Source organism: Anneissia japonica, unplaced genomic scaffold (genome assembly GCF_011630105.1).
Source record: "Anneissia japonica isolate Jap-2015-1 unplaced genomic scaffold, ASM1163010v1 scaffold21_len1647178_cov195, whole genome shotgun sequence".
Classification (NCBI taxonomy): domain Eukaryota; kingdom Metazoa; phylum Echinodermata; class Crinoidea; order Comatulida; family Comatulidae; genus Anneissia; species Anneissia japonica.
Genome location: NW_022750455.1, coordinates 1029632 through 1057527, shown reverse-complemented (window position 1 = coordinate 1057527; position 27896 = coordinate 1029632). Strand labels below are relative to the sequence as shown.

General features: G+C 33.4%; 1 protein-coding gene and 1 long non-coding RNA gene across 2 annotated transcripts; one reads left to right on the top strand and one right to left on the bottom strand.

The window, feature by feature from the left end:
- Positions 1-2437: 2437 nt before the first annotated feature.
- On the top strand, positions 2438-5559 carry LOC117121400. The gene is made up of 2 exons (XR_004447541.1): positions 2438-2634; positions 4457-5559. It is a non-coding gene; the product is annotated as an uncharacterized LOC117121400 (long non-coding RNA).
- Positions 5560-8976: 3417 nt separating this feature from the next.
- Positions 8977-22684, bottom strand: LOC117121391 (probable ATP-dependent RNA helicase DDX41). The gene is made up of 15 exons (XM_033266590.1): positions 22531-22684; positions 20841-20921; positions 20309-20468; positions 19375-19510; positions 18885-19002; positions 18420-18511; positions 18090-18243; positions 17547-17683; positions 16987-17149; positions 15832-16035; positions 15153-15249; positions 14617-14766; positions 14208-14279; positions 11313-11423; positions 8977-10009 (listed from the first exon to the last, which is right to left on the bottom strand). The coding sequence occupies exons 1-15, from the start codon at positions 22576-22578 to the stop codon at positions 9873-9875; spliced, it is 1860 nt and encodes a 619-aa protein (XP_033122481.1). The 5' UTR covers positions 22579-22684; the 3' UTR covers positions 8977-9872.
- Positions 22685-27896: the final 5212 nt, after the last annotated feature.

Here is a 27896-nt window from a genome sequence, read left to right as displayed (position 1 = left end):
TATATATACATGGATATAGATGGGGTGCTCGACATTGAACAATTCCGACGTTTGTTAAAGTTAGGCCTGGCCGATCAGCACGTAAATAGCCGGCACCGGATGTTTTCCAGCTATACATTATGTAGTAATAATAATATTGTCGAACAACACACGATACGAGGTGTTTAATTTGTCGCAAACTAGTCCTGTAAGAAATAAATGTTCACCAAATGGTCGAAACCGATCAAACTGAACTTGCTACGTACCTGCAATGAATCTGAATAGAACAAGGTATTGGATTAATTGTTGTAACCGGCTCTCCGTTGGACGGACTCATTAATCTATGAAAACATTCAGTAGACACTGTGGACACTTTACTTGTACTTGCTATTAATAACCGAACAGCTAACGACCCAGGGCTCGAGGCTGCATCGACTGGTGGCGCTTTCTTCTGTTAAGCGTTTGATTGATTGATTGATATTTTGAATTCATCATGCATATAAATGCAAAAGCTACACACAGTAAGTATAACTAACGATAGCTAGGAAACATAATATAAACAACGATTCTAAATATAACTATTATTAGAAGTTATATAGTGAAGTTACTATTAAGAATGGTTGTCTGTCAGGGTGGTGTAACGTGTGTAAAATATGGCGATTTATGCCAGAATAAGACAGCTTACATTATGCCACATTTAATATGCGCGCATATATTCATTGGTAAATATCGTTGTATTAGTATAGTAGGCTATTTGCGCGCGTAATTATGCATTTACTGAGTACCTTTGTGGTACAGGTAAATGTGGCATAGGTGAACTGTCATAGGTAAATGATGCGTGTGAAATGTAACAGACAACTTGTTTGCGAAATTCATCATCGCATGAATTGCAGCCACTAAGCTTCTACGAAGACCACAAAAACAAAACGTATACGATACACGTCCACTTGTGTAATTGAAATTACTTAGATTGCTTTTCTTTACAAAATCCACGTTATCTGTTAAAGGGACATGCATACTTACAGTTATAGGCCTATTAGTGATCGACTGTGACAGCTACAGTATTTGCACTGACGACGAAATAGGTCACCTTTCTCGTTAGCCCGTTGGCAATCGGCTTTAGATCCGAACTACAGGACGCTTTCGGACGACCATCCTATAGAATGTTGTATTGTCCATATGGTTCATTCGGAGTTTGACGAACCATCTCAGGTTATGAGCGAAAGTCAGAAACAGAAATTTTAAGTAGATTTGTCATATTTCTTCTAATGATCATGGATATTGATTGCATCACTACAAAGGCCTATGATACGCGAATGACAGATAGGAAGGAAGGTCAAAGACGTAGGCCTATGTTAGTATTTTTTTTTTACCGTTACCCTTTCTGTGTAAATTGGCCTTGCACCATCTGGCGCGTGAAGTTTGTTTAGCCTAGACGGATCATTATGTATAAACGTTTTAGTATAATAATTAATATTTAGTTCCAAGGTTAAAGTTGTCTGTTGACACTTATGCCTATCCTGCCAATCATGGTGAAATTATCACGTCCAAAGATAATCGACCGTTAATGATTCAATTACGTTCGAATGTAATTTAAAGATAACGAAGGCAGATAGTAATTACCCATATCGCCTCCAACTTATCACGTCACCTTAAACTGTCAGTGCCGTATATTCATGCCGTAATTTAAGGAAGAGAGTTATACTTAACTCTTACATTCTTTAATTGGTACAGCGCAGAGTCCTAATAATTGCGTGTGACGCGCCATTTGTGCGGAGTACGAGTGCGTTGTGTGTTGCCACATTATAAACTACAGTACAATTATCAATGAACAGTAACTACATATAACAGTGATAACACACTGCTTATTTATATGCAGCGCATCAAGTACTAGTGATGTTTGTGTACGCATGTGTAAGGGAGTGTTAAAGATCAGTTTCTTTTGATCGGATTTGAATTCCCAACGAAGCCCCAGTGACACGGTAGGTTAAGGGTTTATATCTCCATGGTACAGGCGTCTGTATAGACAGAAATAGGTCACGGGTTTGAATTCCGATTTGGGCAACTTTGTTTACAGCCCTCTTATTTAATGTTCAAATTTGTTATATGTACAAATACAAATCAGAGCACACAGAAAACATATTTATAATTATTTTTATTATAACAAAAAGAAAATATTTAATACTATAACATTATTAATTTTATTATCATTATCATTATCATTATTATTACTATTATTTTATTTGTTTTTATTTGTTTTTATTCTTTTTTATATTACAACATTATTATTATTATGTTATATTATTATTATTATTATTATTATTATTATTATTATTATTATTTGTGTTGCTTTGTAAGCTGTTACTAAATTAGTAAAAAGTAGGTCTACCAATCACCATTTTTGTTTACACTTTTTTTTTTTATAAGAACCAGTAAAATTTTGCCCAGGCTCAGTGTTCTTATTTTTCGGCCGATTTCAGACTCAAAATGTTCTTATTTTGTTCTTATTTTTACATACTTTTCAAATATAGAAAATCATATCGTACAGCAGTATACACACAGTACTGGAATGAAGTTAAAAGTGGCCCTGGAAAAATGGCAACTGAAAAAAAGGCCCCGAAAAAAGGCCCTGGTAAAAATGACTCCAAACGACTGGTAGGTAATACTGTACTGTATTATAGAGGGTATTACATAGTCGCCAGTCATAAGGTCAGATATGATTTTTTGTTTTTTGTTTTTTGTTTTTTTTTAGTTTTTTGAAATAAAAATATCATTTGGAATTTTACCTCAGCCTCAATTTGTTCTTATTTTGTTCTTAATTTTTAAGGAATTATAGCCTCAGTGTTCTTATAAAATGTGTTCTTATAAAAAAAAAAGTGTATTACATCGAAGTCGACAAAGGTTGATGCGAGTCAAGGTACATTATTATCTTGTTACATGGGTGGAGCGGAGGACATGATAAAGCTATCAATCTCTGTTCTAGTTATGTCAATCTGGTCTCGATAGGTCATTCACGAAGAAGACGGATTGGTGTGGAAATCCCCATTGTAATTCGCAACGGCCTTATGATAAATTACAATTCATATTTACCGATCTGTTAAGCAGACACGTAGCCTGGTCTATTTTTTAAGAAGAGTAGAAGAAACGTTTGATAAATTGCAGTTGTTTTTGTGTGATCAAATCATCTCAAACTCAACTTTAAATGCGTGTCTTAATGTGGGTATAATATGGTCTAATATATATGCCTATTTGGTAAACAAATTCCATGTGAAAATATTGAGTACAGGCGTGCATGCGCGATTGCTTAAACGACCCATTCCTATAATTACACGTAATAATATTTTGTTCTGTATTGTATGTGCGGCCCGCCAGACATCTTATGCTAGAAAACATCTTGTTTTTTTACGACCTAACACCGACCATCTCTAAAAAGTAGTATTAAACTGAGAATAAAGTGGTGTTAAAGCAGTGCATAAAGGTTTTTGGAGACACACTGGAAACATAAAAGTTTGGGTGCGGCCCTCCAACCAATTTCATGCACAGTACCCCCCCCCCCCCCGGTGTACCCAATTAGTGTGGACAGCTTTTGCTGTCCATACGAAACAAGTTTGCAGCAATAAAATGCCTATAAAATTCTTTTTAAGTTGTTCTGACTATTGTTTGCTTTCACTCCCAACCGGTTCAGGCCTCTTATCCTTGATGATTTTCATAAAGATTTTCTTGATTATTAAAAAAATATATATACACTAGGCCTTTTACTAAATTTCAAATTTTGACGAGGGTAGTCCCTTGCCTGTGGTACTATTGTATAAACAGTTTTAGATTGTTCTTTTTTTATTTATTTATTTATTTTTTTGTGAGTGGGGAGGAGGGTTACTTTTTCATTTTTAACTTTCATGTTTATGTAAAGTGCTTTAGTATATAAACTGTATATGGATGCGCTATTAACAATAGTAATATTATTACCAATATTTAGGCCCTATTAAGGTAAAAGTATACGAGAAAAATGGAATTTTATTGGGAAAAAATGTATGAATTGATTGCAAAAGAAATACATCAGCTCAGCTCTTGTACCATAGATGCTAATCTTATAACAAAGATGGTAAACGTCAGTCTGTGTCAAGTTTAAATGTTTTTTGAACAAAATTGTTAATTACTAATAGCCTATGTAGTTTTGTTTGTGTATATTGATTGGGAACTTCGTGTTTATCTTGATCTATAATTAAGTATTGATCTTAAAATTGGAATTTGGTAGGTCCTGCAAGACTGAAGGTTAGAAGTCTTGAAATTTCTTAACAGGAACAGAATCTTAGATTTTCCGTAAACAAGGCTCAGGTGGCCACGAAGGACACGCTATACAACACTACTGAAAACTACCACTGAATATGTTACTTATCAGAAGATATATACTGTAGTATGCGACTTTATGTTGACTGCTGTTGTAAAATAAACGTTTGTTTTTCGTTATTTGTTGCAGAAGTTGCAAACGGGAAAGGAGAGGAGAGAAGCTGAACTTTATAAGCACGAAGACCTCCGAGCTCTTGTGATGCATGGTCGATCGGTCGCGGATGCACTGACAAATGGACCACACAACTGAGAGGATACCTTCGCTTCTTAAAGCCAGGCTCCGGAGGAAAATTTTATTTTTATACCAAATCCAATTAAGCAGTCTACAAGCCTTGCAACATTAAAATTTAATCTTAAGTAGGCCTATTCTCTGTCAAATATCATCCTTTATTCTAATGACTGGTGAAGTGCTAAATGAATAATTCATTTGGATTCAATCAATCCAGTGGCGAATCCCCACTGGATTAATTGACAAAACCTGAAAGTAACCATCTTAACGATTAGTTTCAGAAATTGAATTGAAATTCTCTACTTTCGATGGCATCTGTATTTATAGGCTCTCTAGTGAACATTGTGCCAATAAAAAATGGCGTCAGTCTTAGTGTGCAATACCCACATAAAACATTCTGTTAGGCATTCACAATAAAAATCACTTTCAGGAACAGAAATTCCAGGAGAACTCTATAGCTATATTATCATCACCATGGCTTTCATCACAGTTTGGAGTTGGATTTATAAAGGAAAATTGAAATGATAGGGTCGTTTATAAGACTGCAGGGATAATTATTTATGTCACGTGTGCTAATGAAGGAATTCTTTTAGTGGATGGATATACCGTTTGATTATTAATCTTCAGAATTTTGATAAAGTTTAAGGCCAACATAAGGCAGGTGGGCATTTTGCACGACCACAAGTCAAAACCTTTTAACAGCTTATTACGCCAATGTCAAGATGATATCATCGAGGGATCAGCTGTGCTATTAATACTATCGACCGATTCTATTGCATTAATTGTTTCGTTCTCGCCAATGATTCCTTTACTCATTAATTTGTTAGTAGTTTGCGAGGTTAGGTAACGATCCTCATAATCTTTAAAGAGGTAATCGTTATGCATGTCCTGAAAAGTTGTCTTCCTTGAAGGACAAACACAATGATAACGATAAAATTTCGATTAGATTTATACCGGTGTTATTATCGATTATACGAATACAATAAAAAGGAGGAGAAAGAATAGATTACTGTTTTTCAGTTGATGTGCCCCGCTGCCTGCATTCGAATACCCGCATTCGAATCCCAAGGTCAACGGTTTTTCTACCGCCAATTCTCCTTTAATCTTCCCTAACATTTCATCATAATATTGCGATGTTTAAATACCGTATTTATTCGAATAAACATCCACTCAAAATAAACGCCCCCTCCAGAGCCAAATTTGGAATAAAACGCCTCCTTCGAATACATACTCTGCGGGATTTATTTTTTCTTTGAATAAATAATAATAATAATAAAGTTCTTAACCGTTCTGAATCAACAGAACAAGTGGCTGTCATTGACTACAAGTAGTTGACAAGCTTCAAAAGTGCAAAACAAAAGGAAGACCCTAGTGGGAAAAAATATGTTAGCTGACCTTATATTTCACTTTCCCGTTCCTTGTTTTTGTTTTCTATTTAGTATTAGCTAACCGTCTAATTACTTACTTATCTTCTCTTTTACTTTCATTCTATGCTTCCTTAACTTTCCGTGATTCCTATTTACCTACCTTTTCTTTCTTTAGTCTCCCCTTTCCTTTTAATTACCTTTTCTTTCATTTTCCCTTTCTTTCTAATGCCTCCTTATGCATTACTTCTTTAGCTTAAATTCCCTTATCTTTCTTCTTTTTCTTTGTTTCCTATGTAACCTTGATTTTTATTGTATTTACTTTATTTCTTTTCTTTCCTTTTCATTTCTTATGCTTTTTAATACATATCTCATTTTATTTTATCTTATCGTTTCTTTCATATCCTGATTCTTTCTTTCTTGTCCTTTTCTTTCTTTTTACCATTTCTTAGGTTGCTTTGAATAACTTTCATTTTCTTTCTTATAATTCGTTCTTTTCATTCCTTTTTCTTTCTTATATTTACTTTTCTTTCATTTTCTTTCTTTTGATTTTAGTTCTTTCTTTACTTTTCTTTTATTCTATTTTTTCTCACACCTTTCGTTGGTGTTCTTGAATATCCTTTCCTTTTCTTTCTTATGTTTCATTCTTTTCTTTCCCTTTTCTTTCTTATATTTTCTGTTCTTATCTTTCTTTCTTTATCCTTCCTTCCATATAATTAATTCCTTCTTCTTATTCTTTCCATTTCATTCTTATACCTTTTCATAGGTGTCCTTGAGTATCCTTTCATTTTCTTTCTTATGATTCGTTCTTTTCATTCCTTTTTTTCCTTATATTTACTTTTCTTTTCTTTCTTCTCGTTTTAGTTTTCTTTTCTTTTCTTTTCTTTCATTCTTTCTTTCTATTTTTTCTTTTACCCTATCATAGGGGTCCTTGAATAACCTTTTCTTTCTTATGTTTCGTTCTTTTCTTTCTTCTTTCTGTTCTTATCTTTTTTTTTATATATATAATTATTCCTTTCTTTTCCTTTCTGAGGACAATTCATATGTTTATTTGCCTTTCCTTTCTATTCTTTCCTTTCTTTACTATATTATTTTACTTTTCCTTAACTTGTCCTTTGCTTTTCTTTGCCTCTTTCTTTTCCTTTTTTTTTCTCTTTTCCACTTTCCTTACCTTTTTCCTTTCTTTCCAGTCATTTCATTTGAATTCCTTTTACCTTTTACCTTTACTTCTTTAAATGACTATAAACAAAACTAATGGAAGCCATATCATTCTCAACACATTCTATTAATGTTCTACTCCAGTACAATTACATTTTTTCTAACCTGGTTAGGATCAATACGTCTTTATGATCATGCGACAACACATTTTGATGGTAATTATGTCTTCTGGTTCCATATTTACAGTGATATTAAGGGGCATTTGAGTATATATGTATCAATTTTAAACAAAAAAAATGCCTCCCTTGAATAAACACCCCTCATAACCTTTCTCAACAATAAACGCCCTGGGGCGTTTATTGGAATAAATATGGTTACTTAAATTCTTCTATCCCTGATTGTAGTAGTGATGTGATATCCACCTTATGTTTAGGGATTCTCAAAAAAAAAAAAAAAAAAATCAACTTAATCGGAATTATTAATGATTGTTCCTAGGATAAATTAATGCAACAAAACAAGGAAATGGACTTTTAAGGTAAAGGCAAGCCATTCAAAAATCCTTTTTATGACCAATATTCTCACTTCACTTTCAGAAATTAAAACTTTGCTGTTAGTGAATATTGTTCGTAGTAGATTATGAGATTTGTTGCAGTGGCAGATACAGGAGTTTGAAATAGGGGGAGGTCTACACTACCTCAGTATGAACATTTATGGTTATGCCACCTCTAGACGGAAATGGCACTTTCAGACCTAAATTTAATTATAATTGTTTTCGTAATTTAAAAAAAATTTAGGGGTGGGGGAGGGGGCCTGGGCCGGCATGCACCCATCCCCCATTGAATCCACCACTGTTTGATATATGGATGCTCATCCCCATTAATATATCAAACGATTTGTGTAAATTTAACTTAATGATTTAAATTTGTTATTAAATTATACAATTTATAAAACATTTAGTCTTAGTGATATAGGCCTATCTATGTTTTCTGTAAGGTATTGTTACATATGTTTATGAAGTAAACAAAAAAGTTATCATTGAGTATTAGTTACAAACATTGTTTTATTATTCATACAAACTATACAAGGATAATTACATATAAACTGTGATGCTGGTTTAAGGTCACTTGGTTTATAAATTTAAATTTTCTCGTTTTCACCTTTCATGGTCAAGCAAATTGAGTTCCAATTCAAACGAAAAAACAGAATAAATTAATAACACAAATTGAATTTGTCTGGTAACTATTGCCATGGACATCAACATGATTTTACAAGATTAAACTCAATCGAAATATTTAATATCAGAAAAAAACCTCATTTAAATATTCTATGTAAAAGTAAACAAATTCACTTCTAACTTAACATCTATGCCACCAAGACAAGTACTTTGTTATGATATTAAATAATATATGAGGCTTGCCTTCTCAAAACTGGCATCAGTCGCCAAAAAATGAAAATTGACTTTGTAATATTTTCTTACTCTCATTGTAAGATTTAAAATGATGGGTCATTTACTGGAATTGACTTACTATTGCCAAAGTTATGAGTAAAAGTATTACAGCTTCTCTGTACTAAAGTATACAATGCTGGCACATTCTATGGTAATTACTCATTTTAGCAATTAACATGTCGACAAGGACGCGAAGCCCTTAGACAATGGTGGCTAGTCTTACCAAGTTGGCGAAGATTTTCTTTGCTATCAACCTTCTTTAAGAAAGAGATTTCAGGGTAGGCGGTATGCAAATGAATCATATATTCATAGTGCTAATCTATTTCATGGAACATGGCGGGGAAATTGTTGTAAAAGCCTCGGTATTTCGCTCCCAAAGGAAGAGGGAAAAGCCGCATTCAGTCAACCTTGTTGTCAGGCAAAGGCCAAGTCACTGATGCGCATTGCTCGTGTAAATCTGGGTATCTATAACCAAGCATAGACATCTAGGCCTAGGCTCACGTATGTTTCGCGTTTAAACCAGCTGTCTAAGGAAATTAAAATGTCCGAGATGATTAGTCGGTTTATCTGTCAATTAAATGTCCTCGAGATGTTAATTAGCAAGAGTACACAGGTTTAGGAATGTCAAGCCTCATATGGTGCAACGATTGTGGCTCGGACTCCCAACCTAGAGGTCAGAGGTTTAAAAAACACACGCTGTGCAAGTCACTTGTGTCCTTGGGCAAGACGTTGTATCCACGTGGTCTATCTCCTCCCAGGAGTATAAGTGGGCCAATAGCTAGTCTCAACTGCATTCCCCAGGCGTTTGCCAGTCTGCTGCTCACACTAGAGGGGTAGTTACTGTGGTTCATGCCCATAGCCTGAGCCAACTGCAATCTCTGCGATCTTAATTAAGTCAGCTTCTCCACTTGTGATGAAGTCAATAACGCTCATGCTGCTAACCAGCCTCAACTTCATTATTACACCAAATTTTACCAGTAAGCTTTCCCCACTAGTGAGGCAAATGCTCTGCTTCTAGTGGGTAAAGCCGACCTAACAACTAATGACTACAAAAGTGTAGGAGTATAATAACAGGAGGGGTAGAAACAGAGTTGAATGATTGGAAAGGTCCACCACAGCAGTTTAAGATGTGCAGCGTCAGTCATGAGCAGAGTAGTACGACACGTTAAGATATCAATTAAGGAATAAATTAAAGTCTGTCGAACGTATATCACCCGGATGGACGCAAGTAATCAGCTAGACTTTCTTAGCTCCATTCTGCTATAATCTTCATCAGTCAGTTGCCATGATGGCCGGGTACTCTGTGAGGCTGTTCTTGTTCACCTGCCATAACTGCATTCTTAGGCCTTTACCAGTCGGCTGCTCCACTAGCCAGATAGTCCTTGCGGCCTACACTACTAGCCTGCTTCGTCTGCATTGCCTCCAGCTTAGGACATTCTGTGATTCGATGACCCAAACCACCACAGAAGGAACATCCTCTTTCATCTAGGCAATAAACAAAATATTTAATTTTTTAATATGTAATTAATTAACAATAAAAAATAATTGTCTAACAAGAAATAAAAAACCTAGAATTTTTCATGATTCAAAACAAAATTTTTTTTCATTCATGATTCCTGTATTTTAATGTTTATGTATTTCGAAGTAGATTAGTGATTGTTGTAATGCCCACATTGCTAATAATTTACTGGTATATTCTGTACTACTATATGTAGTTTCATTATTTTCTGATCAATAAAAAGCTTGGAAACAAAAAATTTAACTTTCACTTACCATTACCATTATTATATACATGACATGAAAAGCAGGGGCCCCAAGTCTCTTGCAAATTGCAGGAGTCTGCCAGAAATCAATAAATCTCCCACACTCCCAAGAGCAAGTGAAAACCTCCCAGAAACTAACTTATCTTAAGCAAATTTCAGTTTATTTGCTACTTATTATTAATTGTCTCCCAGAAGTCAGCTGGTGATGGGTATCAACACGCACAGCAAAAATAAAATTAGAAGTGTTAAGAAAGCTGGTTTCTTCCAACTGGGAAAGGGATTTCACAGGCTGGAAACATTAATGTGTCCAACAAAAATATGACATGGCAGTGAATATCTGAACCAGAATTAATTGAAGAGATGAGAATATAATAATAATAATAATAATAATAATAATAATAATAATAATAGTGTAGTTTTATATAGCGCCATATCCATCTAACATAAGATGCTCAGGGCGCTTGATATGTGAACTAGGAAACTCTATCAGTGACTTTCTTCACCCCTAAGGGTCCCTTCGTGTCTGTGCTACCCAATAACCCGGTATAACAACTCTACAATATTATAATTAAGGTGAACAGCAACATTAACAGCCACAGTATTATAATTAAGGTGAAAGCATAAAAAAAACCCCTAGAACAACACACCTTACAATACATGTGTAATAACAATTTGAAAATATAACTTGTAAATAAATATGATTTATTATTCCACCGAGATATCCCTGCCCTACGTGCAATGATCCACATTGACTGCCTTTACTAAAAACAAAGTCCTTTTAAGATATCAGCATGGGCTCTAGTTTTTAACTCTCTTGTGGTGGACCTTCAGCTGGGCTTAGACTCGTGAGGTATCTCATATGAGTATGCAGGTGTTGCAAAGGCTGGGCCTTAGTCACTTGTTTACGGTATTGTCTATATCATTGTACAGGAGAGCTCGAATGTGGGTTGGGGTAAGATGTGACTAAGGAAATATGTGTATGATATAATTACACAAAACTGAGATAAATGTGATTTGTAATTTACCTCCAAGATTCAAGTACTCCTCATTGTCACCCTCCAGTGATAGTAAAACCATTGGAACTCTCTGCTTCGCCTCTACCAACAGATGTTTTAAATCCAACAGAACAGATTCATCTGGAAAATATAAACAAAAACCACATATTGTAAACCAATTCTCTATCATTATAAAACATTATTCACTTATTTATGTATTTTGGCAATTCTTACTTCAATGATGTTTTGTAGTCCATCTAGACGAAGCTAATCACTTGAGACCTTGAAAACACGCCAAGCAATATACAATGCAAAACCAATAAAGTTAATTATAAAAAACATTTCTAATGTTTATTATTATATATAGAGGCAGTGGCAGACTCAAGGGTGAAATGGTGGGGGGAGAAAAACCCAGACTGGCACCCCTCTTTCATAAAAAAAATGAAGAAAAAAAGAAAATTATATTCAAATTTCACCTAGAGGTGCCATAATCATAAATAAATAAATAAAAACCCATCCATGATGGGGATGAGGTAGTATTGACCCCCCCCCCCCCATCTGTGAAAGTCCTGTCTTGTTCCCTCTATTTTGAATTCCTGGACCTGCCACTGGGAGGTGATAAATAAGTCATATGTTATATTATGATTTAATGTGAAAACAAATAATGCTTCCTCTTGACTAGCTGCATGAATTGATTGCAAAGTAACAGCCTTGGGTGTAAGTACACTGCAGATTGTTTTTACATCACTTCAAGGTTACTAAAATTGATAAAAAAAGTAGTCCAAGATAGAAAACAAAAAAATATAAGGAACCTACATGTAATTTACAAATGGTTTAAATTTCTTTTTGTCAACTTTTACAACTCTTCCCTTCATTGGTGGGAGGGTGGTGAAATTCATGCATTCTCTTAGACATTTAGAATCCTTAAAATATTAGCAAAAAGAACATGAACGTCCTACTTCTGCAATAAATTAGCCAATTATCATTGCATGATTTATGCCGGAATGATGTTGTGTCACCACTTATTCTGGTCCCCTCCTACAGGGGGTAATATTGTTTTATCAAGAGGTTCACGGATGTTTGATCTAGCCTTTCCTCCATGTAATATGAGCTGATCCCTAGGGAAGGGGGTTCACAACATAGACATAAATATACTGAGTGTTCTGTTAGTGGTAGTTATGTACTATGAATTCTTCAATAGTACATTAAAATCTTTATTCCATGAGAATTAAAATGTTAAATCTAAAAATATCACTGTCTTACAACAACTACTGTCTGAAGACGTGGGAGTGTTGTTATATTAAAAATATTTTAGAGTGATTTAAAAACCAAATATAAGAACTTTATTAGCACATTGCTCTCAGCATTAGTAGCCATTTCCTGTTTAATCAACCTTTAAAATGGTATCACATTTATCAGTGCAAATAAATTACAAAATGGATTCTTAGTAAAGCTGATTAAAATTGTTAAATTAAAAAAAAAAATTATTGAGATGATTTCTTGTTATATGAAGGACTACATTGTCTATTACTATTAAAATAATGTTTGCTTTATATTCTTTTTATTGTATTTAATGTACCTTGTGTAATATAATGTAGTTATATTAATGCAAATTTTAAAAAAAATAATAATAATTTAGCCAAGAAAACATGTACTTGACATTTCTTCTGGAATGTCAATCAAACTATAAAATCAGAAAATGTTTTTGAATATGAACCAGGAATTTGATAATGGGAATTATCTCAGTATGCCTAATAGTCAATGCATATTTGACTCATTATCCAGTCCTTGGATAAAAGTTTATGTGATATGATCCCATAATTGAGCCTACTGTAGATGGTATTGCAATTTCAGTTAACCACTTAAAATAATTTGGTTACTTAAAACAATTAGTTTTGTATTGCTATATAGAAAAAGTTTTAAAGATTTATTTCTTGAGCTAATCAGGTTTAATTAATGCTAACAAGAAATTCACTACATTTATTTTACAAATTTATAAGAGATTAGTAGAGGTAAACTGATGCTAGTAGATCCAGAAGGCCTTGTGAAAAATGCAATTAAGCATAATAATAAATGCAAGGTTATGGTGGTGCCTCAACCTGAGGGCTGTTGAGTCAATACTCATCAAGTGAAGTCTAATTTTACAAGTTACATAAAGTTATTACAATACAATAATGCTAACTCCCAGGACTGCCCAATCCAATACAATTATCCATAAAAAAATTGCAAGTTAAACTAAAATCACCTGCAAAATGTTCATTCAAATGAATTACCATAGATTGTCAAGTTATTAAATAATAATAATAATAATAATAATAATAATAATAATAATAATAATAATAATAATAGACTTATATAGTGCCTTTCAACAAGCCCTCTATGTGCTTCACAATATCATTACACCGGTCATTGAATTACACGCCTATGGAACACAAACTCAACTCCTTGGTGAAGTAATCCATAAGGCAGATTAAAGCACACAATCAATTAATTTCTATCACAATTCAAAACTTTGGATGCACAAAATGTATATTTTTCATATAAAACAAAATGTGTGAAAACATTTTTGAATAATATGTACAAACAAATCAGCTATGATGTAATGCAAGTCTATTTAACCCTCACATATGCTAGTCTAATCATGACAACCATTTAAGAGTAAAACAATTCACAAATGCTAATTATCTTTTGCCTAATTATAAACATAGGCACTTACAACAACACTATACCTATAATAAAAAGAAAGTAAAAATATATTCTAATAATTAATTTACTAAGGATACAACCTAATTTTTCTTAACTATAGATCTCTAGGCTAAAAAGAGTTCCTTGATACACAAATGATTCATCAGTCTGAAAAAAAGTGATACATGGCTGCAGAGATTATGTTTTGATTTATGTGACTACAGTGGCATGTTCACTTACCACATCCTTTGTTGATGAATGTTGTTGCTATACCAGTCTGACCGCACCTTCCTGTTCGACCAATCCTATGCACTAATAAGAATGGAGATAAAGTTAGATGATAATTCAATTCAATTATATATCCTTTTGAACTTTAAGATACATATTTTAATTTGTCAAAAGGTGAACTAGCTGTCTGCAATTATCCTAGGATTTGTTGTGATGCCGCATTTAATAAATGTTTTATTTGCTCTATAAAAAGAAACTTGTTTTGTTAAACTAACTAAAAACATTCTGTCTTTCAATACACATGCAGCCTCTAGCAGTTACGCCTGACATAAGTGGTGAAAGTATAAGAGGATTTTTTAATGGTTTTATAGCCTTTTTTGCTGATCTATTATTTGTTATTATCTATTGTGATATAACTTACCATAATTTTCTATATCATCTGGCATATCATAATTAATGACATGTTGAATATTGGGGAAGTCCAAGCCTTTCGATGCTACATCAGTTGCCACGAGAACGTCTTTCTTAGTTTGACGAAATTGATCAATTGCACGAGTTCTCTCTTCTTGGTCTGGAGGAGAACAAACATTAGTCAAATTAAAAATAATGGACATTTTTGGGGGTTTTTAACTGCCTGTCAGAGAAAACACATGGGGACCAAACCCCAAAAAATATTTATTATAATAAAAAAAAAAATCACATGGTGCCCCACTTCACCATTTCCAAGGCCCTTAACTGTGATACCGCTGATTGTGGTACATATGTATGGAACATACAAAATTACTAAAAAAAAAAAAAGGCATATGAACTTTCATTGTTTAATAGGTAGATAAGACTATATATGACAGAGGTAAAGCCTTACAGACCCTGGATTCAACTTGCTCAAATCAGGCCTTAATAAGTATGTAAAAAAGAATCAAGGCCATGCTGTGTAAGCATAACTTGTTCATGGATTACCTTTGCCACCGTGAATCGCCACTGCTTCCACTCCTTTTAACAGCAGATATTCATGAATGTCGTCTACATCAGCTTTCTTCTCGGCGAATATCAGAACCTGAATCGAGAAGAGGCATTTGTCAACAACACATACAAAACGTTCAAACTCATGCAATATGTGCTAAACTGGGAAATATTAAAATTTTTTTTTTTCAGAGATCTTAAATGGCTGTGTCTATGTTAATGGCATGGGCCATAAAAGTGCTTTCACATTCTAAGAGAAATTTTTAATATAGGCATTGGATTCATTTTATGGTTTATGGCTAATCATTACACACACCCTGAATAGTTGCTGGTATAATGGTAAATACTGCAAAAAGAGCCATTACTTTTGTATGTACATATATATGCCCTTTCTAAACACCATAAAAGAACGTTCGTTCACCATACACAAATAGTCATACCCAATATTCTTTAAAAAATTCATAATTTAAAAAAAAATGACCATAAATTTTCTAGATTTGGGGTTGGTCAAGCTTGTGTACCATCAAGTTTTCTTTTCTTGTAGCCTTATGAATGATTTGAGTTGCTTCAATTTGGAAATAAAATGCTGGTAATTTACAAGAGTCGAACCCAGGGCCATGGGAATTGAAAAACAATTATTTTAACCACTAAGCTAGAGCTTAAAATGGTATCTTACAGGAGGCGGAGTCTTCTGCAAACATTCCAGAATGTACACCATCTTAGCTTCCTGTTTCACATATTCCACTTCCTGGATGACGTCAAGACTCGCAGCACCCGCCCGACCAACATTCACTGTTACTGGAAAAACGAGGGCACTCTTTGCAAAGTTTTGAATCTTTTTGGGCATAGTAGCACTGAAGAGTAAGGTCTGTCGTTGACTCTAAAGACATAGAACGAAACATCATTTACAACTGCTGTTTTATATAATTCTGAATAGTACCTACAATTATTTCAGTCACAAACAACTAAAAGTAACTTGTTACAAGATATAAATATATGTGATACTCTTCATTAATTACTTCTATCAATTATTTTTTATTTTGATTAATTGGAATTATTATAAGCAAATATTATCCATGAATTTGTAGGATATGAACCCTTGACTCTGAAAGTAGAAGGCATGCACCATAACCAACAAGTAATAGCTACTTATGATGAATCATTTTGACATGCATTAATTCAACTACCATAAATGTGTTGAGGCTTTCTTGCATTAGGCAATTTATGGATACATTAATAATACCATTTAATAATCAAATTAAATTAAGAATTTAATACATCTAAAAATCGTGTAACATTTTTTTCATTATGCATATTTATGCCTAGTCTATTACACTTCCACAGGCTTTCCAATAATACCATTTGTGGTAAAGACAAGCCAAACAAGTCACTCCGGCAAAAATTGATTTTTAATATTATTAGTACAGGGTTAAGTAATAAAATGAAAGTTATAAAATGGTAAAAGAATCATTTAAATCCAACATTTCATTATGAAGTTGAAGGAGTTTAAACATACAGCTGTTTAAGGAACAGTATCTGAGAAATCAGCCTTCAAAGTTTATGATTTCAGAGATTTCTCATGCGGAGAACATCACCAAAAATTTGGTTTTGCGAAATGGAATAGATTTTAAAAATGTTGACATTCCAACATGTTTTGGCTGTTACCTCTGAAACATGGTTTGTGAGGAGTGACTGGTTGGCTTGTTTTTGCTACATTTATTATTCCAAACCTATGTATAACAATATAAAATTCACAAAAATCACCTGAGATAAATTTCAATTTCAATTTTGTTAGCAACAACTGGAAAAATTAAGTATCATTTTCACTGACCTTGAAGTAAGTGAGGATTGTCCTGATGTCCTCCTCAAATCCTAGATCAATCATTCGATCAGCCTCATCCAAACACAGATAGCGACACACACATAAAGAAAAACACTTCTTATTCAACATGTCCATCAGTCTACCAGGTGTGGCGACCACAATATGAACACCTCTATGAAAGAAACAATAATAGCATAATAACTTTTACTACAATAAGTGTGTCCACACCTGTCAATGGGCTGAATAAAAGTTGAGTTGCCAATGCCTAACTTAGCAAAATATTGAAGGTAAACTTTTAAAGGGCATAGTTAATTATAGGGCCTTATTCTGTGAGTTTCAAAACCTTTCCATTGCTCATATCAGTGGCCTAGCTAAAAATATTAAGAGCAGGCACCCTTGAGAGACAATTCTTAACCCACAGCTAGTTATTTACGAAAAGTGTAAGCAATGTCATAAAAAAAATGCTAAAATTTGCAGGATTTTAACTCATGACTCCAGGATGAAAGGAGAGCATCAAAACCATCAAGTTATAACCCATTATAATTGTTAGAACTCGAACCAACACATACTTGCGTACAATCTCCATCTGTTCTTTCACAGAGACTCCACCAATACAGAGCATCGTCTTGACAGTTGGTAAACCATCAGCTTCAAGACACTTCACAAAATGCTGAATACCTTCGTAGGTCTGTCTTGCCAACTCTCTCTAAAGGGAGAGAAAAATTTCTAGTCCATCATGTGTCTCAGAATATCATCATCCTCCACCATTATAAAAATTATTATCATCATGATGATCATTATCCAAATCACCATTAAAATCATCATCATGATCATCATCATATCAAAATCATTATCTTGATCATCATTAAAATCATTATGATTATATCAAAATCATTAATCATAATCATCACTATTTTCAAGTCAATAATTAACTACAAAGTTTATAGAACTGTTTAACCTTACGGATAGACAGATGATCATCATCAAAATCTTTATCATGATCATGTCAAAATCATTATCATGTCCATATCAAAATCATTATCATGATCATCATTATCTTCAAGTCAATAATAAACTAAAAAAACAATGAGCATAGCAATGTTAAAGCTTACAGATGGACAGATGATCAAGCCATAAGGTCCCTCATTCTTTACAAAAGGCATCCTCTTCTCCTGCTCAATACAAAACATCAGAATTGGCAACGTAAAAACTAACGTCTTGCCAGACCCAGTGAATGCGATCCCTATCATATCACGGCCCGACAGACTAATGAATCAATTAAAAACAGATATGTAAAGATTTAAAAAATCAGATCAAGAAATCATATCAAGAACATATGCCCAGGTACTACCAGACTACATATAAAATACTGCATAAAATATAATTCATAGAGATCATGTAAAACACTTAAGTCTGGAAATACATTATTATTAAATACTTACACAACTGGTATTCCTTGTGTTTGTATAGGTGTAGGGTGAGTTATTCCTTTCTTCTTCAGACCATATATAATTCCTTTGGGAAATTTCATTTCCTAGCAAAAAAGCAAAATAGCAAAATGTGGATTGAATTGATCTGTGATGCTCAGGCCTGATAATAATGCTACTAGACAATAATTTTTTACTTATCTTATGAAATGCTTCACTGACAAATGAAAATATCAGAAACGTTTTTCTTAAATTCAGTGACATATCTGGTCCCCTAAAAAATCATGCACACCCACACCCCCTACTCATTCAAAATGAAAAAAATCATGCTCTAGTAGATAAAAAAAAATATCACCTCATATCCACATATTTGGCAAGCCCTGCTAGTGCCACTCACTTAATCATTGAGCTCCCCCCTCCCCACTTCAACTTTGCATCACTTCACAAGCCCCCTCCCTTACAAGACATGTCACTGCATACCTTAAAGCTTTTGATTGGTGGTGCAACATCTTCCCCTTCTACCAGAATGTGCCACTTTTTTCGCACCCTTTCATGCCGCGCCTCTGTCATGTTCCTAATGTAGCGAGGTGGTTTCCAACTGTGGGGGAAGACATTCTAAAACATGATTTACTTTAATATTTCTTAATTTCAGTACTTTGTTCAAAATTTTGTAGAATTAATTTTTTTTAAAAACAGTAAAAATATTACAATTAAATTGATGAATGAAATATAATATTCTATAAATTAAATTGTATTATAATTAATACATGCTTTTAATCTATGTATAGCTACTTTTCATGTGTTGTTTTCACAAGGAAATTCAATTTTGAAAGTTTGAAAATATTAAAATATTGTCCACTGGAGATAACACTATTTAGTGATTGCTTGGTTTAATAGTTAAATAATTGGACAATTGATTAATTACTCGCTTGATTGATTGGTTGATTGATTGAATTACAGATTGGCTTACCCAGTTTTGATTGGATCTGTATAGGTCGTTCCAGTGGCTAATTCTCGCACAGTTTTCAAGGCTCTTTGTTCTTGGACACTTTGTAATAGCTGTTGTTCTTTCTCTAGTTGCTTGTCTCGTTCTGTTAATTTAATGCCTTTTGATACAAATAATAATAATAATATTTTAGAATTTATATAACGCTCTTTAATGTCTCACAGCGTTTTTCCTGGTCATTGGATAAAGAATTATTCACACACCACATGCAACCTCCTCCATTCCCTGGGGAGTATTCCTAGTTATGGGGGAAAAAAATGTCAGTTGTATCCACATCTTCTTACACCTTCTCATCCTCAGGTCATTAACAGTGATAGATACAAGGGGGCCCAGCCAGCCAGGTCCCATCGCTCCCCCTAAATTTTTCAACATTATAAGAAAAATGGAGAAAAAAAGTATGTTATATCAATATTTAAGTCTGAGACTGGCATTTCCAGCCATCTACAGGTAGAGGTTCAACCATCATAAATTCTCTTCATGGTTGGGGCTGAGTTGGGGTTGTCCAGTCCCTCCATCTTTGAAAGTCCCCCTCTATCTTAAATTCCTGGACCTGCCACTGATTAAAACAATTAACATCCTCCTTTAATTTTAGTCATCATCACCATCATCAACAATAGTAGCACTTGTGGATCAGACAGAAAAAAAAAAAAAAAAAGACGACATCATAATTACATAATCGCCTCATTCTCTTCTTCACACTATTATTGTCACAAATACATCATTATCATGTCTTCGAATATATCAAAACTGACAAAAAATCCAAGGCTATGTTACCCTCAGATCTAGATTTTTGTATCACTCACATGGGTGAAACAACCTAATTGGAATGATCAAGGCAAACAGGTTACTTGTAGCCAAAAAGCACATAGTTGCCCATGAATGCCGGTGGAGGACTCACTTTCAGCCTGCTTCTTGAGTTCTGCATGCTGATCCATCAGGCTCATCTTGGCTAGTGGACCCTCTTTTGCCTCATCTCGCCCTTCCTGCTCAGCATCAGCTACCATTTCTTCCGACTCTTTTATGCTCCTCTTATTCAAGTATTTATTTGCCTTTTCAAACTATTACGGTGAATAAAAATAATTGACACATGTAATATTTTCTATTTATTTATCATATTAATATATACATACAATATTTAATAACTGTATAAACTAACTAACTAACTGTATATTTATAACTGTATAACTGTGTTATTTATTAACTGTATTTTATTACATTTCTTTATTATTTTTATACACTGTATACTACTTATACAACTCCTTAAAAAATCAAATATTGGCAAAGGTTAAATAGTTGGTATGGAGAGTTTAATGTTTATATTTAAAACTCTTACAATAAATATTCTGCTACTGTAGATCAGAACAACACCTAAACAACCACAAAAACTACAACAGTAAAAACAAAGTATTGACTTTTAAAAAAAATGGTACCTGCTGTCGCCTTCTCTCTTTTAATGGCACGTATGGAACATAGTCCTCTTCATCTTCTGAATTTCTCTCATTTTTATGTTTCTAAACAAATTAAATTAAAAAATTATACATAATATAGATAAGAATGGAATATACGAATCAATGCTGTTGTGTAGCACTGCAGATACACATTCAAGTATTTGATAAAAACAAGTGTTCAATTAAATAAGAACTACCGGAATGAATTTTCATGTAAAGATTGTAATGGGCATAGCCTATCAAGGAAAATGTACATTATCAATGTGACTATCGGCAGTTGAGAGAGCAATATCATGGCACCGTTATTTCTGCAGCAAAGTGACTGTCTGCACTGCCTTCTATTGTTTTTACTGCAGAGGTCGTATTTATTTTTTCTCTATCACCCAAAAATACTGATGACGTAGTTCACATTATCCTCTTCGACCTTGTCATCATCATCAAAAAAACAATTTTATCCCTCTTAGCGAAGTGAGTGAATTTATTGCCGAAAGTTTTACGGTAGTTGACAAAAACATTAAATTATTTTAAAGATAAGTTGATTTTTTCTTGAGCCAGTTTATTTTGATAGTTCAATGGGTTTAACACTTAGTTAATTTGAACACCAAAACCTAGTTCTGGGAAAAAAACCAAAAATGTGTTGTGAATCCTAAAATCTGTTCATGTGGTGCAGGCTGATAAGTCTTACTTATGTTTAGTCTTACTTCTTTAGTCTTACATGTAGGGCACACCCGCTAGAGACACCACTGCTTAAATTGTTTTTCTTGTATTTTTTCAAATCTTTTTCATTCACTGAGGTATGTCTAAAAACTTTAAAGAAATTATGGTATACTGGTATTTGGTATCTAGTTATTTGTAATTAATCAAATTATTATCTAATTAATAAAAGATTAAATTTTAATGAGTTTCACATTTTGTTTTCGTCCTTGTATGTTTTCAAATGTTTTCTATTTTATTGAGATATGTCTAAAAACAAAGAAGTAACAGTGTATTTTTACATTTTTTCAAGAAAAAGGTCTCAAACTTTTCCATTGTTTATATTGGTTTTTAAGGACCAAAATCAGGCATATGTATTCGATAATTTTGTAAGTTCTGTAAATTTGTTAATACTTGACGGAAGAAAATGATCTTGGTATCAATTTAATGCTATTTTAATGCACTTTTAAATGGTAGAGCAAAGGAATTCCTTGTTTTAGAAATTGTCTGTCATATACCAAATCAATTGATTGAAAAATTGCCCCTGGGAGGAACTGAACAAGTGATATCTTGTTGTCAAGGCAAGTGTCGTCATATATACTACAAATATATAACCCAATAACATAATTTAGCCGGTAACAATTTCAAAAACAGAAATAAAATGATTGCTATATAGGCCCTAGGGCCTAGGCCTGGCCAGGCCCTAGCTAGACTAAGGCCTAGGCCCTAGGTCCCCTACCCCCAAATTTGTTTTGAAAAAATAGTGGAGGCCGAGGGCTACTCTAGGTAGGCCTAGGTCCATGCCTAGCCTACTCGACTAGGTCCTTGGACTTGGCCGGGTGACAGATCGTCTGTAGGCTAGGCCTAGGCCTAATTAATTCCGTAGGCGCTAAGCCTGACTGAGGCCGGTAGGCAAGGCTTCCTAGCCATCTATTTAGCTATCCTACACAGAACATATACAGTATTTCAATTTACCTACCTTTGAATATCTAGAATGACTACCAGCGTTGTCTTTTCGTTTAGACATACTACGCAACGTTGTTAATCCCTTTTTCTTCAGCACAATCGTCAATATAAAACGCACCGTGTATGTACACCGTTATGGAACGCCGTTAGTATCTTCAGTTATGTGCAAACCATAGAGCTATTAAACAACTAGAGTGCTGACAAGATGGCGCAGCAATGCAGAGTTATGTATGTGTACCATCCAAGATGGCCGTCGTAGTAAAGCGCCACCTTCAGGCTTAGTATACATATTATTACATATTAATAAGCTCTCTGCCTGACTATTATTTCATTAATGATAATGAGTAATGGTAATAACAAATTATTAAACTATTGTAGCCAAAACTAGGCCAAGTGAAGCATCTTATTCAAAAATAAAGTACCAAGGAATGAAAATTAAAATCGTATACATTACACCCAAACACCGCAACGCTCGAGTTTCAAACATACAGGTAACTAGCTGTACTGAACTTTCATGTGTATAAGAGACAGGCAAACGATGGAGCTTAGCGAAATTTGATTGGCTAAATCTATGGTAGCCATCTTGGATGGTACACACACACAGTTCTGCGTATTTCGAACATCGAATACATTGCGGTTAGCGCTCTAGTATTCTTATTATACCTCTATGGTGCAAACACTCTATTTCGTCCACCGGAAATACGAATTTGACTGGACAGAATTGCAACAAAACGTTTTATGATCTAAATATAAACTTAATTATATGTAAAACAAATGTTTACCAAAATAGGACGTACATAAAGGTGTTTTTTTTTTTATAACCAAAAGTTCAGCACTATTCATTATCCACCATCAACTAAACTGCCTTTTATTCTATTAATCACCAACTACTTATGTTCAGACTTAAATTTGCGGGTGTTAATGGGGAAATGTTTAATACTTTAAATTGTATGTATTCAAAATTAATTGCATAATGTTAAATTACAAAATAAATTAACTCAGTCTTTTAAATGTGAAATTGGCTTACAGCAAGGATCTCCTCTGTCCTCATTCTTAATTAATTTTGTTTATTATTTTTCATGTTCATGTATATTTTAATGTTTATTATTCTTCAGTTATTGGTTTACAACGTCTCCTAAACAAACTTGCTTTATTTTGTGATAATTCGTGCCTATTAGTAAATATTAATAAAACAAAATCCTTAGTTTTTAAAAGAGGAGGAATTTTGAAAAAATCAGAAAAAATTCTTTTATAAAAATACTGAAGTCGAAACAGTCCACACATTCAAATATTTAGGAATCATGTTTAGCTCTTCTGGGTCATGGAATAAAGCTTTGGAAAACAACAGCATACAAGCAAAAAGGGCATTGTTTTCTTTGAAACTAATTTTACATAGATATGGAACACTCCCAATTAATATTTTAAACAAATTTTTTGATACTAAAATTCTACCTATACTATTGTATGGAAGTGAAATCTGGGGAATATTCAATAATATTGATATTATTGAGCAAACACACCTGTTATTTATCAGATATATACTTGGGGTTAGGAAAACTGCTCCAAAACATGCTATTATGGTCGAAGTAGGAAGATTTCCTTTAAAGCCCCATTCCCGGCAAAATTTCATTTGTTAAGAAAAATCTAATTTTTGTATAATGTTATAAAGATTTATAAATATAATACGGAATTGCTGGTTTAACGGAATTTAGACATTCCTAAGAATGAAAAAAATGTGAAATAAGACTGAAATTTGATTTTTTTTGTGTTCCACACAAAAAATAAATGCGGATGAATTTTCATGTTTGATTTTGCGATAGGTCGTGAGAAGAAATAAATAAATGAGAATAAAAGGCGCCGAAATCATTAGCCTATCCAACGCTGCTAGGCTAGGCCTAGCCTTACCTCAATTTAGGTTCTGTTATCACACATAAAAACAGCCGACATATTTTCCGTTGCTAGTAATGACACTTGTGAAATATAATATTTCATAGGAATTATTTCAAATTTGTTAAAAAACTGATTCTGACTGAGATATAAAAACGGCCGACATATTTTCCGTTGCTATTAATGACACTTGTGAAATATAATATTTCATAGGAATTATTTCAAATTTGTTAAAAAACTGATTCTGACTGAGATTTTGACACTTAAACAAACATATCTCAGCCTTAATCGAACGACCGCATTGTGCGAGATGCGAACTACAAAAACTAATCTCATTAGAGAGGGCGCACTTTATTGACTGTATAAAGTATACATAAAAGCGAGAGTGTTCCAGTGGATGCGATCTACAACCTCTGAATTTGCCTAGTAACGATGAATTCGTCGAGAAAATGGTAATATTTTAAGGGAAATAGTCTGTATTTCCCTTTTTTTTAAATTCTTTTGAATAACCTAAAATTCATGCCAATATTTTTCCATGATTTATAATAATTGGAGTAATGCAAATGCATATTTTCTATAAAAAAAAAATCAGTTTTTAGTGAAATTTTGCCGGGAATGGGCTTTAAGCTTATCATGTTCTATTAATGCTATAAAGTTTTGGTTACGTTTAATTAATGAAATTGATCCGAACAGTATATTAGCACAATGTTATTCTTTTCAATTAAGACAAACGGAAAGAAATGAAATTTGTTGGACACATTATGTTAAAAATATTTTTAATTCAATTGGCTTTGGTAATGTTTGGCTTTCTCAAAATGTCCTTCATAAAACATCATTATTTACAATCTTCAGTTACGCATAAGACATAGAACGTCAAATTATCATTGAAAACATAAATTCTTCCTCAAGACTTAAATATTTTTCTTCTTTTAAAACTAACATATATTGCGAGAATTATCTATTGTTAGTTCTTAATTTTAAAAAGAGAAGCCTGTTTTCTAGACTAAGACTAGGAATTCTTGACCTTGAAATTGAAAAAGGAAGATGGTCAAACACACAAAAAGAAGAACGAATCTGTAAATTATGCAATTTAACAAAGGTTGAAGACAAATTTCATTTTATTTTAATTTGTCCACTATATAAACATTTAAGAAACCGTTTAATACCCAATTATTATTTATCACATCCTAATGATTTTAAGTTTAAGAAACTAATGTCAACAAAGAAACAATCAGTTTTGTTTAAATTAACTCATTTTGTACAATTAGCATATAAGATAAGAAAACAAAATATATAATATGCAGCAGATTTATGTATTTTTGGGCCAATGGCCTTTATATACTGAATAAACTACATTGACATTGACATTGACTATATTCATTACAATTTACCTATTACCTATTTCCCAAACGCTGCAAGTAAAAAAACAACAAACAAGCCCTTACGTATACAATGCACTACTTTTTTGAAATCACATTTCTAAAGCAATAAAATATCATCACGCACATTTGTGTTTGTTTGTTTTCCTGATGATGACATAATTAATGTCGAAATATTGAATCCCAACACGATGGCGTGTATTTCAATACTTGGAGTATGTATTATACTTTCTTATTTGTGTTTGTGGTATTAAAGTTGGTTGAACTATTATTGTGTACGTTTTTAAACACTTCATAACATCATGAATACATTTTAGATTCAATTCACTGCAAGTAGGTCGATGACTGTTCTATTAATGAATGGTAAATGTTATTTTCGTGATTATAGACAGTACCTGGATTTGCCTATATGTATTTTGCCCAACCTGTCGTGAAAATATATTGAATACTCAGTACTGATTCAATGTACATTTTTTAATCACATTTCTAAATGAATAAAATATCGTCACGCACATTTGTATTTCTGTTATTTTGAAGTTGGTTCAACTACTGTGTACCTGGATTTACGTTAGGGGGCTTTTATGTGCAATTTTGCCCAACCTGTCGTGAAAATGTACTGAATATTTCATGCGTGTAAAAACACTTGCAAAAAATGCTCAGGCCTATAATACTTACTACTATTATTGAATGGTAATTGTTATTATCGTGATGGAATAAACAATCAAGGGCGTCGATCCGTGGTTGAAAGTGGGGGGGGGGGGTTGGGAACGAAATGAAAAATAAAGTCTTGGTTGGGTACCAGGGGGCGAAGTCCCCGAGAAGCTCTGGCGCCTATAGCCTTTCAATTGATTTTAAGCAATGCAATTAACATTTATTTCCATACGAAATTTTTAAAATATCCAGTGGCGGATCCAGTAATTTGAAATAGAGCTGGGCCCAGAGAGGGACCTTTACAGATGGAGTGTAGACGACCTCAGCCCCACCATGGTTGGGGCTGAGGTAAGAAAATTTATGATTATGGCACCTCTAGTTGGTCGGAAATGGCACTCTCAAATTTTGAATATAATTTTCATTTTTCTCCACTTTTAAATTTCGAAAAAAAAAGGGGGGATGGTGGGCCGGCTGGGCCCCTTGAATCTGCCACTGAAATACTCATCATAAAAAGTTTTAAAAATTAAAATTATCCTTTTTTCATAATTATGCCCGCTTATATATTTCGTGCAAACTAACATTCATAAAAATAATGATTTATTTACTACAGTACTGATTAGCTTGTGACGTATTCAAAATTCGAACCATAAAAAACAAATAAGATAAACTTAAAACAGTGATTAATTTAGTCTTTTTGCATGTACACTACTTTTAAAATCAATCAAGAGATTTTTGCTTTTCTTCCCTTTTTGAATTTCACACTTTTGTATTAGTAATATTACGACTACACTATTGTGAGTGGAAATAATATCAGTCTATTGTACAAATAAAGTGAAAACACCTCGACCAGACCAAATAACGTAAAATTATCAGCCATATGTATTGCTCCAAAAGCTCTAAAAAATACATTTTTTTCTTGCAACATTTTCAACCAAGTTTAAGAGCGAGAATAGCCTAGCAAAAGTGTTTCACATTAGACATTAGATGTTTTAGGTCATATTTTGTCTTTCCACAGTCGTATCTCAGCAAATACTTGTCGGATTTTTGTATTGCTTTCTGTATTTGGAAGGCAATCCTTTTCTGATTGCTTTAGTAATTGTTTCAATTGTATAGCTTGAAAAAGTCACCGTCATTTTCCACTTTTCGATTGGTGCTATGCTGACCGCCCACCGCGTAGAGGCTGCATTTTTACCTTTAGTGACTTCGTTGGCTTTAAATTGCCATTTCGGCTGTTCACCAATCAAATATCTTGTTGTTCACCCCCCCCCCCCCCGCCCAGTAAACGGAAAGCTGAATATTCATAGATTCTTCTCACACAAAATATATGGATTCCCATTGAATGAAAAAAAAAATCACCATAAAAAAACACTAATTTCAATATGAATCGAATGAACTCCTGTCTTGAATTATGCCAGCAAAAAAAAAAAAAAAAAAAAAAAAAAAAAAAAATTGGTTCGTGTGG

Coding starts and splice junctions, on each gene's coding strand:
- LOC117121391 (XM_033266590.1), bottom strand. CDS start 22,578: ATGTCTAAACGAAAAGACAACGCTGGTAGTCATTCTAGATATTCAAAG. Junction 15,250..15,831: donor TGCAGAAGACTCCGCCTCCT/GTAAGATACCAT, acceptor TTCTCGATTCAG/GTTCTGATATTCGCCGAGAA. Junction 14,767..15,152: donor GGCGATTCACGGTGGCAAAG/GTAATCCATGAA, acceptor GTTCTCCTCCAG/ACCAAGAAGAGAGAACTCGT.